Source organism: Scleropages formosus, chromosome 8, assembly GCF_900964775.1.
Source record: "Scleropages formosus chromosome 8, fSclFor1.1, whole genome shotgun sequence".
NCBI lineage: Eukaryota > Metazoa > Chordata > Actinopteri > Osteoglossiformes > Osteoglossidae > Scleropages > Scleropages formosus.
The window spans coordinates 2209617-2221180 of record NC_041813.1 but is presented as its reverse complement, the minus strand read 5'-3'; the positions used below and the strand labels follow the sequence as shown (position 1 = coordinate 2221180).

Genomic DNA, 11564 nt, shown 5'->3' with positions numbered 1-11564 from the left:
CCAAAAGCACCTGTCCTAAGCAGGGTCACAGCAAGCCAGAGCCTAACCCAGGAACACGTGGCATGGGGCTGGAGGGGGAAGGGACACACCCAGAGCAGGACCTGGCCAAGCCTGCTGTGCCACCATGCCCCTCAACCACATACTTGAGGAACCAGGGATTCAAACCTAGACACTTTGGTTTTAAGGTAACAGCGCTAACCACTACACTACACTATCAGGTGCGCTTACACTCCCCTCATTCATTCACCAGTTTCAACTGTTGTGTTTACAGCACGCAAGTTTGCGGCAGCCTTGCCGTGGACTGGAATCCAGGGTAAACCCAGCCTCGCTGCCTCTGAATCCATGACCATCAAAACCCTGTTAGGAGATGAACATATATGAATGAATAAGTTCATTTACTCCGTATCTGTCATGACAACCAAAAGGACTTCGAAAAGAAACAAGCATACACATTGATCCACATAGAGTGAGAACTGCTGATGTAAATATAGCTATATATTATTATTGTACCAAATTACAATTCAATTTTGCTTCTCTCAAAATTAATATGGACATGGCGTTTCAATCAGGATCACCACTGGCCACCATGTGACGTACAGATCGGCCAAAAACATGGGACAGCTGGTAACGTTGCGTTTGGCACGGCTGCCTGCGAGTCTGAAGGTTGTTGGTTCAAATTTCACATACTACTCCAGTACCCTTGAGCAAGGTTCTCACCTTAAATTACTCATTCAAATTTACCCATGGCTAGCCGGTGGCATAGTGGTAAGCGCTGCTGTCCTTGGACCCAAAGGTTGCAGGCTCAATTCCCCACCTCTAGCTGTAGTCCCCTTGAGCAAAGTACTTACCCTAAACTACAGCAGTAAAATTACACAGCGGTATAAATAATGTTAATGCTATAACTTGGTTTGGAGAAAACCATCAGCTAAATTAATAAATGTACCTAGCCTCATAAATAGAAAAATCAGTGCCAGATGTTTTGGAGAAAAGCATTAGTTAATGTACTGATAACAAGAACACAGATGTATAATACAGCAAGAACTATATTTGTCTACTCTTCCTCCTTTCTGCATACCCACAGGAAACTTTGCCCCACTGAAAGCTCCAAGCCTTTTCCCTCTATACATATTGACCTTGTCACACAAAAGATGACCACATAACCACACACGGGAAGATCAGGCACCCACCCGACCATTAGTAAAGCTGCTTAATAAACATTAACATTTTACCCTCACGGCATGGCGTCAGCACACCGAGCAGTGTGCATCTACTTAGCCTTTGATTCCCGAAGGTTGTTGAAAAGCGCAAAGCTTTATTTTCACTAGGTGGACTGAGACACAACTGTGCCATCTGCACTTCTTGAACCTAATCTGCTGGGAAGAGTACTGCGCAAAAATAAATCAATCTATGAACGAGATATGAAATGCACATTCTGTAAAACCTTATGTACTTTACTTATCTACTAAGACTTTCACAGACACCCATGAAACCAACACTCCTCGTGGAAAAGGAGCTCATAGTGAACACATGCAGTTATACTTCTGCGATAGAGGCAGATCCAGCAAACACATGTCACACGTATCACCAAACGTATCAGTGGCCACGAGGCACCGCAGTACTCGCGGCCGTCATCTTCCGCTCGTGGGATCCGGATTGGAACAGCAGTCCGACTGCGGCTCCCTTGGGCGATGCAAGTGCTCTGGACTGAGTCGATCATCAGTATGAGCGCCGTGTAATGAGAACTGGGTGCATAACTTCCTGTATCTTCATGTACAAACCTAACGCTAACAGTACTTTTACAGAACTGCACCACATAGATAAGTAAATAATAATATTGAAAGGTGTGCACTTTATTATTTCACCATATTTACACAAACAAAGGGCAAAGGTGGCGCAGTTCCTCCGGACAGCTGGCCAACACCGACCGGGTCACACAGGTCTGCTGGAGGAGGATAAAAGAGCAGAAGCAAGAAAAGGAGAAGTTAGAAGAGCTTCCCTGAGAGAGAGACAGAGAGAGACACAAACACACACAGACAGACAGACAGACAGAGCCGACTGTCCCGCAGCTCCCACTTACTTCCTTCGTGTTCGTCATCCAAACCAAACAAAGGCTCCTGGTTCTAGTTCCGCTCCTGCCCGGCAAGTAGAGCCTCGAACAAAGTACTAAACTCGTAGGGTGAAAACACCCCCACAACCCCCACTCCGCACTCGACTCACCGTCATTCATCTGCGGCGCGGCGGTCCCTCCTCCTCCTCCTCCTCCTGCCTCGCGCTCGGCGGCTCGCGGACACAGCAGCGCGCGCTCCCGGTCTCCTTCTCCTCGTTCCTCAGCACCGTGGAGCGCACCACGTCCACGTCGCGCTTCAGGTGGTCCAGGAAGGCCGGGAGCATTTTGGGCGACGAGTAGAAATCGACGAGGAAGTAGCCGCCCCGCGTGTGGCGCACGTTGTGCTTGGAGATTTTGTAGGGAAGCGCGCGCTCGCCCAGGCTCTCGAGAGCGCGCACCACGGCGCCGCGCTCCATCAGCGCTTCCACGGTGCGCTTCAGAGTGGCCGCGGTCTCGGGCCTCTGCATCGCTTTCACAATCAGCGTGAGCTCGTACCGGGGCATGGCGGAGCGCACTTGACCACCGCAACGCTCAGAATTGTTTCGATGGCTCTTACAAGAGGAAGATCATCGCGACTTTCAGCATTCCGTTGCAGTCCACGCGACCCTCGAAGTTGCCATTCTCGTGTCAGAAGGGGGACGGGGGAAATGACGTCACATTTGTGCGTCAGACATGCGCTTTCTTCCCTAATAATATAAAAAAAAAAACCCTCAGTCTAAAAGTGCTTTTCATATGCATTTCACTGATTATGAGGCAAAATACATAAATTATCTAATTTATATAGTTTAGCGGTATGTCCTTTAACGTTTATAAACAGCGGGGGGAAAAGTACCTGTGAAAGGGGCACGCTCGGGAAGTGTCGTTTTTCTTCTGCGCCAGCGACTTAGCAGCCGTGTGACGTAAGTAACGTAACGTAACGTAACGTAACGCAACGCAACGTATCGTATCGTATCGTGACGCCATGCGCCGCTTCCGGTCTTCCTTTCCGTTCGTCAGGAGCGAAGATGGCGGAGCATCGGTCTGTGCCAAGTGATCTCTACAAGCACGTCTACTCCTTCCTGCTCGAGAACAAATTCACCAAAGCCGCAGAACAGTTCTCGAAGAAGGCCAAAGTGGTACGTGCTCGGCGGTGGGTCCAGGGAGGCCGCGCGTCGCGACGAGGACTGTGCTTACCCCGCCGGCGCCCGAGTTCAAGGGGAAACGTGGGGAGTCGCGTGCTGCTGCGTGCCGACACGTGCGGCTAGAAACGACGTCGCGAGTGCGTGTGTTCGTGTGAGATGAGTGAGCCCTATGAAATCTAATAGAGGCATCGGAACCGTGTGGGGGGGGGAGGGAAGCTTTTTATTCCCCAGAACAACGAGGTGGTTGACAAAGAAAATCAAAATGTTAACTTATGACATGTAGCGCGCGTCGTCAAGCCAGGGCAACACTCGTGACTCGCACGTGTTCCACCTAGACAGTTTTCCCTCCTTATGAATTGAACTGAATGAAACCCCACAGCTGCCGGTGTGAATTTTGTCGGCCGTAACGTAGCTGTCAGAGCCCGGGGGGGGACCGAGTGCGAAACCCACGTGGCTCCACGTTCCCTCCCAAACATTAACAAAGTGGTCCGAGCTGCGAGTTGCTCTAAACACTCGAGTCGAAGGAGGAGGACGCGTTTTCTCACGCTGTATCTTCTGTTTCCTAAATGCGCAGAAACCTCTGGCCCAGAATGAAAACAGCCTCCTGGACATCTTCAATTTCTGGGTGAAGTAAGTGTTCTGTTCTCTGCTCCACTGCTGAGTGAATGAAATTGAACGATGCCCTCGACTATACAGCGAGGTTTGGTACGGAATCCCTTTTCGGTCAGTCATCTTGTCCGTAGAACAGCAGAAACCGGGGACAGAGACGCATCTGATCCGTGCACCTGCTGAGCTACAAGAGATGAGCAGAAGCCAACATGCCCTCGCTCCTTTTGTTTACGTTTCTACCTCTGTGCCGCGCCTCGCTCTAGGTCGCCGGAAGCCAAGAAGCGCAAAGCGCTGGCCAACGGGGTTCCCAAGAAAAGCGCTCCCTCGGCCAAGAAGGCAAGGAAAGAGGCGTCGTCTTCCAGCGGCGAAGAGGAGGCTGCGCCCACGGGTACGGTTCCGCCAGCAGATGTGGCTGCGGGGAGTAGCGCCGGAAGGTGTCCCTTTAACGGCGTATTTTGTTACCCCTTGTCGATCTGGGAACCGATTGATCGATCCCACCGTTGAGCCCTGGCACCTGTTGAACTTGCGTCGGTTTCCTCGAGGACCGTATCCGCTTCTCGGCGGTGAACCCCCGGCGTGTCTTGTTCGCATGACGCGCCAATGTTAAGCTCTGCTCGTGGGGCGACCCTGCGTACTCTCGTCTTTCGCAGCTCTGAATTTACGTTAATTCCGCTTGAGTTCTCCTCGTAACTTTACGCATATTCAAACTTATAAAACGTGTGTGTGAAATTTGGAGTTTAGCTGTAAAGTAATAGTAATATCTTATTTATATGTCTGCCTGAAAAATGTGAAATATTCCTAGTTCATGGGAAAACGGATTTCCTGCAGGCAAGTAACTTATAGGTAATTACTGTGTTTAGAAGTTACGCTTTTTTTCCATTAGTAGATGCGCATCTTACCCCAATTTCAAACACTCCATAGAGGACACAGAACAAAGGTCTGCAAGTATTGTTAAAACTGCCTCTTGTTTGCCGTTAGTGAACAAGGCATCGGCAAAGAAGACTGCAGGCGCTGCCAAGGAGAGCAGCAGTGACGACTCCAGCGACTCTGAGGATGAGGCCCCTGCCAAGGTGAGAGGGTGATCCGGACAAGACGAAGGATTACCGAGAGGATGATGGATGGTCAGACGCTAGAGGCAGGGAGGAGAGCGAGACAGTAAAGAACCTGCTAAAGTTGCAGCAGTTCTGATTTGAGACCTGCGGGCCCTGATGGGTTCTGTTCTCTTAAGTGATCATTCAAAAAAAGATGTCTTTTCAAGATGAAGCCCAGTTTAAATATATATATATATACACAGAAATCCACCCAACTGAAGCTACAGAGTGTAGCTGTGAATAGCAACGGCATTTTGTCAAATGCACAATGGATATATGTAATTTTGTAGTGAGTAATACTCCAAGTTGTCAGCAGGGTGACAAGGGTGTAAGAAAATAAGACACGGTGATGGGTCTCGGGATGAGAACTGCTTTTGGATCCTTGGAAACAATCCGTCACCTAAACTGTCACATGAAATTGTTTATGCTTATTTTTTTATATGGTAAATTTCTTCACTAGCAAGCTGCACCCTTTTGACTGTACGCATCTTAAGCATAAATGTTAAAATGGTCAGCTATCCGTTTATATTGCCATTACCTCCTGCTGTTCCAATATTCAGAAGGTTCCTGCTAAGTCTGCAGCCAAAGCCCCTGCGCCGGCTCCAGCCAAGACCCCGACGAAGACCGTGGCGGGCAGGAAGAAGGACACCAGTTCCAGCAGCGAATCCTCAGACTCCGATGATGAGGTGACAGCAGCAAAGGCCTCGGCCACCGGTGAGTGGGCTTCGCGCATTTCTCGTCTGTCTGTCTTGGTAGGCTCTTCCGTTCGGTCCAAACAATCTGTTGTGTGAATCATCGCACTTGTCTCGTTAAACAGGAGTTTTAACAAACGTGTGTTTGGGGAGCTGCGTTTCCTTTGTTTTCTATACTCCATACTACCTGCCTGCTTTGTCGTTCTTGTTGACTGTGCAGCTGCTAAGAAGACAACCCCAAAAGTTGTCAGCAAAAGTACCCCCAAAGCCACTGCTGCCACCGCCACCCCAAAGGGTGTCACCAAAAAGCCTTCCGTCCAGAAGAAAGAGGAAAGCAGCAGCAGCAGCAGCGACAGTTCCAGCGACTCGGAAGAAGAGCCACCAGCCAAGGTGGGATTGCGTGTCGCTCCGCATGGAAGACGGCTAAGCTCTCCTTAAGTTTTTAGGTTGGTGTTCTTACGCGCTCTCTCCATCTCTTCCAGAAGAAGCCTGCGAAAGCACCAGTCCCTGCAAAGACGCCCCCAGCAGACTCGAGCAGCGAAGATTCTTCTTCAGAGGAAGAGGACACTCCCCCAAGTAAGAAGCCTAAATCAGGTAAGCTAATGTCCCCCTAGTCTTCTCGGCCATCCTGTATTTGCAGTGGAGTTTCTTCTGTTAAGTATGCCGATTTTACGCGGAATTACTCACTTTAAAGAGGCCTAAAGACCTGGATACAAGATGTGGGTGTGGATTTGCAATACAAAACTCTTAAGAGCCCGCTGTACTGAGGAGGTGCTGCTGTATTTCAGGACCATACAATGCAGTCCCACCCCCGCCGGCCGTGCAGAAGTCCACTCCGGTCACGGCCAAAAAGAGGGCAGGTGAGGACACGAGCAGCAGCGATGACAGCAGTGACGACAGTAGCGATGAGGAGGAGAAGACGACAGTGCCTGGTGAGTTGTGTTAAAGAAAAGAGGGCTCTGAACACATGCTCTTTATTGAGTGCTTGAGAAACACTCAAGTGCTGGTGTTTGTTTTGTCTGACCTGGATTACTTCTGTCCCATCTCAACCACACTTGAACTTGTCTACTTGCTGGTATTTAAAATTTCTTCAATCTTTAACCCCTTTAGTTAAAACTGCTCCAGCGAAATCCACCCCAGCAAAACCCGCCACCCCTAAACCTGCTGCTAAGAAGGCAGAATCAAGCTCAGAAAGTTCTGGTAAGGAGTCGACCCTCATTTTTTCCAGAATCCCCCCCCCCCTTTCTTTTTTTTTCCCTGATGGATTCCGTAACAGTTTCCCTCCATGTGACAGATTCCAGCTCCGAAGAAGAAGAGGAGACCAAAAAACCTGCAGCTAAGGTGACCCCTGCCAAGGCTGCAGCCACCAAGACGCCGCCCGCAAAGACCTCAGCTAAGAAAAAGGAAGACTCTTCTTCCAGCTCTGGTAGGCGATAACTCTTGTAATTTGGAAGACCCGTGAGCTGTAGACTGACCTTGAGGCTCGAGACGGTCTTCCTTGTCCGTTCCCGTATTCCAGTTCTTGATGATGACGAGCCCTAATTACAGTATGTGGCATTGCGTTTAGTTACGTCTTTGTGTGCGACAGCGGAACAACATCTGTATTTCATGTTCTTTTCCTTCCGTAGAGTCCGACAGCTCTGATGAGGACAAGGCTCCAGCTAAACCAGCCCCCAAAGCCGTGGCCACCAAAAAGCCCACAGCAGCAGCCTCAACCCCCAAAAGAACTGCCAAACCTGCACCTAACACCAAGACCAGTTCCAGCTCTGACTCAGACAGTTCCTCTTCTGAAGATGAGGCATCGGCCAAACCCGCCGCTCCTGCTACCAAGTCGGCATCTAAACCGGCCACCCCAGCCGGAAAACCGGCAGCAGAAAGCGACAGTTCCGATTCTGACGACGAGACCGAGTCCGCTAAACCAGCAGCTACGCCGGCTGCCGCGAACAGGACTGCTTCCAAGGCCAAACCCCCTGCCGGCAAGGCAGCCGCAGACTCCAGCAGCAGTGACAGTTCGGATAGTTCCAGCGATGAAGATGAGGGGAAGAAAACGCTGGCTGCACCCAGCAAGGCCACGCCTGCTAAGGCCATCCCTGCTAAAAGCACACCTGCTAAGGCCACGCCCACCCAAAAAACAAAGCAAGACAGCAGTAGCAGCTCTGACTCTTCCGACAGTTCCGACTCCGAGTCTGAGGCCAAGAAACCTACCGTGAAGCCTGCAGTGGTCAGCGGCAAGGCAGCGGCACCTGCTAAAACCGCACCTGCTCAAAAGAAGAAGCGGGAGAGCAGCAGCTCGGACTCTTCGGACAGTTCCGACTCCGAGGCCGAGGCCCGGAAGACACCCGCCAAGCCTGCGGTGGCCAATGGCAAGAAAGCGGTGCCGAAAAAGCCCACCCCTGCCACATCAAAGACGGAAGACTCTTCATCTTCTAGCGACAGCAGCTCTGACGAGGAGGAGAGCACCGCCAAGAAGGTGAATGTGAAGGGGCAGGAGAAGGCAAAGACCCCCAAAGGAGCTGCTACACCCAACAGTAAGAGCTGAAATCTATTTCTAGCATTTCAAAGGAGTACAGCTCCATGGCCATGCTTAACGCATCAACACTCACACAAATTTTCCCGCCTAGCTTGTCCTCTTAAGCGATCGTGGGTCTTTATCATGCTTTCGCCAGTTGTCATAATGGTAGACGTGCTCATGGCGATTTACTGGAATTTACGAGACAAAACTATCTTAATTAAAACAGCCCCCTGAGGAGCTGGCTCAAGGTTGTGTTTGTTGACTTGAAGTTCAAAGACTCTTAGCCAAAACAGCTAACGTTTAGCTGTGTCTGTCTAAGCTAATTTTCTCACAGCCGATTAGTCATCTCGGGGGGGTAATCTTTTTAGAGATACCAACTGTGTAGAACAAATGAAACCCAGGATTTTTTTTTTTTTTTTTTTTCCCCTCTAGAAAAGGTCTATGATCTTAGCAGTCCTTTAAGCCAGCCCTTTGGTGGTTACTGTTCCCTACGGGTCCAGGGTACCTGGGTTTTGTTGTGTAGCTGTATCTGAACTCTCCTATTAGGTGCAAACGGCAAAAGGAAAAGGAATGAAGAATCGTCATCGGAAAGTGAGGACAAGGTGGGGGAAGAGGTGTCTACCCAAGTTAAAACTCCCAAGGACAAGAAACTGAAGACCTCCACCCCGCATTCTTTCCCCAAGGCCAAGCAGAAGGTACTGCCGTCATGAGACGGGTCAAACTTCTCTGGCTGCTCTCTGGACTAGTTTTGTTTGCTTAAGGAGGAGATAACGACTCATATTTTACTAGTCTGTATGCCGTTTGTTATAAATGCATTTTTTTGATTGCGTTTGCTTGCAGTTCCTAGATTGACACTTTTTTTCCTTCCTTTATATTCTTATCCTTAAACAGTCTTAGTGTATGCAAATGCAGGAAATCTGAAATTAACGTAATCAGGTGTTTTCATAGTCCTGAAAGGAGCTGTCATATCAGTTGCACAAGAAGAGGGACGCATCTGTGTGCTCTACATTTCCTGCAAACAATGCAATTTTGACTGACTTGCGGCTGTCTTGTGTCGCTCGAAGAAAAGCAACTCTCCCTTCCGCAGAATAAAAGACGACGAGATCGCTGTGGATCCCAGGCTGCTGGACAACTCCTTTGACGCCAAGGTATGTGGGCACCGGTGACCTCTTCCATTGCAACTCTTACTTGGTTCTTTAGCGCTGGTGCCGGCACGCACCTGCATGAAGGCTACTGCTCTGTGTTGCTCAGTGCAGCCTGCACTTCCCACAGTCCTGATCCCTGCGCTCTCATTTTCGCCCAGCTGGGGTCTAATGGCGACTGGGGCCAGAAAGCCAATGAAATGCTGAAGTTCACAAAGGGCAAGTCCTTCCGCCACGAGAAGACCAAGAAGAAGCGCGGAAGCTACAAAGGCGGGACGATCTCCACTGCTGTTAACTCCATCAAGTTTGAGAGTGACTGAGACCCAGCCCCATCCCTCAGTGTCCCTTCACATCCACGCTTGACCCGAACCCCTTCGCCGTTATGGCTCGTTTCCAGGAGCTCACTGTGAAACATCCCTCCTCTTGAACTCAAGCCAGTTCCAAAGACAGAAACTGGGTTTTCATTTGGCGCAGCCAGGGAGGTTGACCGTACCATCGTCCTGCTCTTCGACAGCACCTCCCTTGACTGGGGCAGCTGCCGCAGTTGTACCCTTAGCCTGCAGGTGGCACCATTCAAAAGCTAATCATTTGGACATCTCAGTGGTTCATTGAGAAACATCACTTCTTCTCCCTCGTTCTTTCGGTTGCCCTAGAAATCGCTTCAATGTTTAACATTTTCTATCTTAAAATAATTTTTCATGCCAAGCTTCAAATTTTCTTTGTGTGTGCTCTTCACACTACCAGCTGAGGAGCTGGGAAACAGCATACAAGGTCTTTAAATTTTATGTTTGAGTCATGGAGAGAACATTGTTTTTGCTTGCAGTGGTAATTTTCAGCCCAGGTCACATTGGCAGTTTTCCTCTCTCCAAAGTAGTAGTTTTAATGTACATATTTGTTGACTTTCATTGCGTTGACCACAAGCCATATTCTGTAAGTGTATTTCAGTAGTTCAGCTGCCATGTGACCAAGTTGAGGTTTGTGGTCTGAATGTCCATGCTCAGTAGCTACTGGAAGGGTCCGCTGGTGGCTCCCTGACAGCAGGGAGCTGCACATTTAAACGGTTGTCATCAACTCCCCCTTTTTAATGTTAAGAAATTTCTATTTTGAGCAGTAATCGTTTGGGTTATAATGCAAACCTTGTTACTGTAATAAAAGGGCCGCTGGATAAAATATTAAAACCTGTTTCCGAGTCTGATTCGACACGCTCCCGTGGTTACTGTCATGTTGCACATTCAGTGTACCGTTCTATATTTGTCACAAGTTTGTCTGTCTCACAAAGCAACCACACCCACCCACCAGTAGCCCTAACCTTACCTTGTGTTACTCATTAGATCTGCTTGAAATCTCCCGAGGCCGTGTTCGTTAACGATAATGGGACTCCGCTTCTGCAGCTGCCTGTGCTTTCTGGTGGAATAATTAAACAGCACACAGCATCAACTATTACTGTACTTTTTTCTTTTGTGGAACAAACAATTTCTGTCTTTTACTTAGATGCCAAGAACATGTGCAGGTCTACAAAGCAGCAACTGTTTGAGACTGTTCTAGCATAGGTTATAATGAGCAGTTGTATCCTCTCAATTGCACTGGTGTTGTTTCACCGACAGGCTGCAGGAAGAGGGCAAGACCACGTGAAGTAGATGCAGCGTGACGGCAATACACCAGTGTACACCGACCACCCCGTGGGCTCCTCTCACCTGACTCCAGCTGAAAGTTCCAAGTACTTTTTATAAATATGTTTAACTTGCTGTCTCAGGCTGATACAAAAATGATTGATCAGACATACAGGCAGTCCCCAGGTTACAAATGTCCACTTACGTACGACGGTTCGTTGCATCAAAACTTTGCTCGTGTACAGCGGTTCGTCGGCTCGTGGGCCCGAGGCAGGACTAAGACTTTGCTCTTTCCAGTCGGACCACGTCGCCGTTAACGGTGTCTCGTGTGTTACTGTATTTGGTTTTACCCTCCGTGGCACCAAAGTTTAATTGTGATGCAAGCGATGGTGAAAGAAAAGGAAAACGATCACAACTGAAACCAAAGTGGAAATGAAGCGATCGGAAAAAGGCGAAACAAACATTCGAAAAGCGTTAGGTTCTGTTCTCGACCTTTCTTCTAGTCTTTGTACTTTCTCCTCTATCCCGTTGTTGCCTGGAATTTTCTAAGTTCCATTAGTCTGGGAGTTGGGGAAATTGAATTTTGTCACACTTGTATAAGGACAATAAATAGGAACTGAAATCCCATTCTGCTTGTAATGTCACCCTGATGACTCCACTTGCTAGAGTCCCACTTTGTA

At 49.0% G+C, this 11564-nt stretch overlaps 2 protein-coding genes across 8 annotated transcripts; one reads left to right on the top strand and one right to left on the bottom strand.

Annotated features, from left to right (window-relative positions):
• Positions 1-1072: 1072 nt before the first annotated feature.
• On the bottom strand, positions 1073-2979 carry mrps6 (mitochondrial ribosomal protein S6). 2 transcript variants are annotated; one of them, XM_018738048.2, is made up of 3 exons: positions 2940-2979; positions 2218-2793; positions 1073-1942 (listed from the first exon to the last, which is right to left on the bottom strand). In XM_018738048.2, the coding sequence occupies exon 2, from the start codon at positions 2608-2610 to the stop codon at positions 2224-2226; it is 387 nt and encodes a 128-aa protein (XP_018593564.1). In that variant the 5' UTR covers positions 2611-2793; positions 2940-2979; the 3' UTR covers positions 1073-1942; positions 2218-2223. The 2 variants fall into 2 exon arrangements, with proteins under 2 accessions (XP_018593564.1, XP_018593565.1); XM_018738049.2 differs by having other exon boundaries at positions 1074-1939; positions 2940-2977.
• A 101-nt stretch (positions 2980-3080) lies between these two features.
• On the top strand, positions 3081-11330 carry nolc1 (nucleolar and coiled-body phosphoprotein 1). Of its 6 annotated transcripts, none has more exons than XM_018738184.2 (14): positions 3081-3222; positions 3803-3858; positions 4101-4225; positions 4816-4907; positions 5489-5642; positions 5841-6010; positions 6103-6214; positions 6409-6552; positions 6731-6820; positions 6915-7046; positions 7249-8148; positions 8679-8827; positions 9220-9280; positions 10879-11330. In XM_018738184.2, the coding sequence occupies exons 1-13, from the start codon at positions 3112-3114 to the stop codon at positions 9271-9273; spliced, it is 2289 nt and encodes a 762-aa protein (XP_018593700.2). In that variant the 5' UTR covers positions 3081-3111; the 3' UTR covers positions 9274-9280; positions 10879-11330. The 6 variants fall into 6 exon arrangements, with proteins under 6 accessions (XP_018593700.2, XP_018593698.2, XP_018593695.2 ...); XM_018738182.2 differs by having other exon boundaries at positions 9197-9280; positions 10879-11329; XM_018738179.2 differs by lacking the exon at positions 10879-11330 and adding an exon at positions 9436-10689 and having other exon boundaries at positions 6106-6214; positions 9197-9280.
• The last annotated feature ends 234 nt before the right edge of the window (positions 11331-11564 follow it).

What these genes read in the sequence shown, in the direction of transcription:
- mrps6 (XM_018738048.2), bottom strand. Translation starts at nt 2,610, where the DNA reads ATGCCCCGGTACGAGCTCACGCTGATTGTGAAAGCGATGCAGAGGCCC.
- nolc1 (XM_018738178.2), top strand. Translation starts at nt 3,112, where the DNA reads ATGGCGGAGCATCGGTCTGTGCCAAGTGATCTCTACAAGCACGTCTAC. An exon ending in AGAGGAGGCTGCGCCCACGG is followed by an intron (nt 4,226 to 4,815) that starts GTACGGTTCCGC and finishes GTTTGCCGTTAG; the next exon opens with TGAACAAGGCATCGGCAAAG. An exon ending in ACAACTCCTTTGACGCCAAG is followed by an intron (nt 9,281 to 9,435) that starts GTATGTGGGCAC and finishes ATTTTCGCCCAG; the next exon opens with CTGGGGTCTAATGGCGACTG.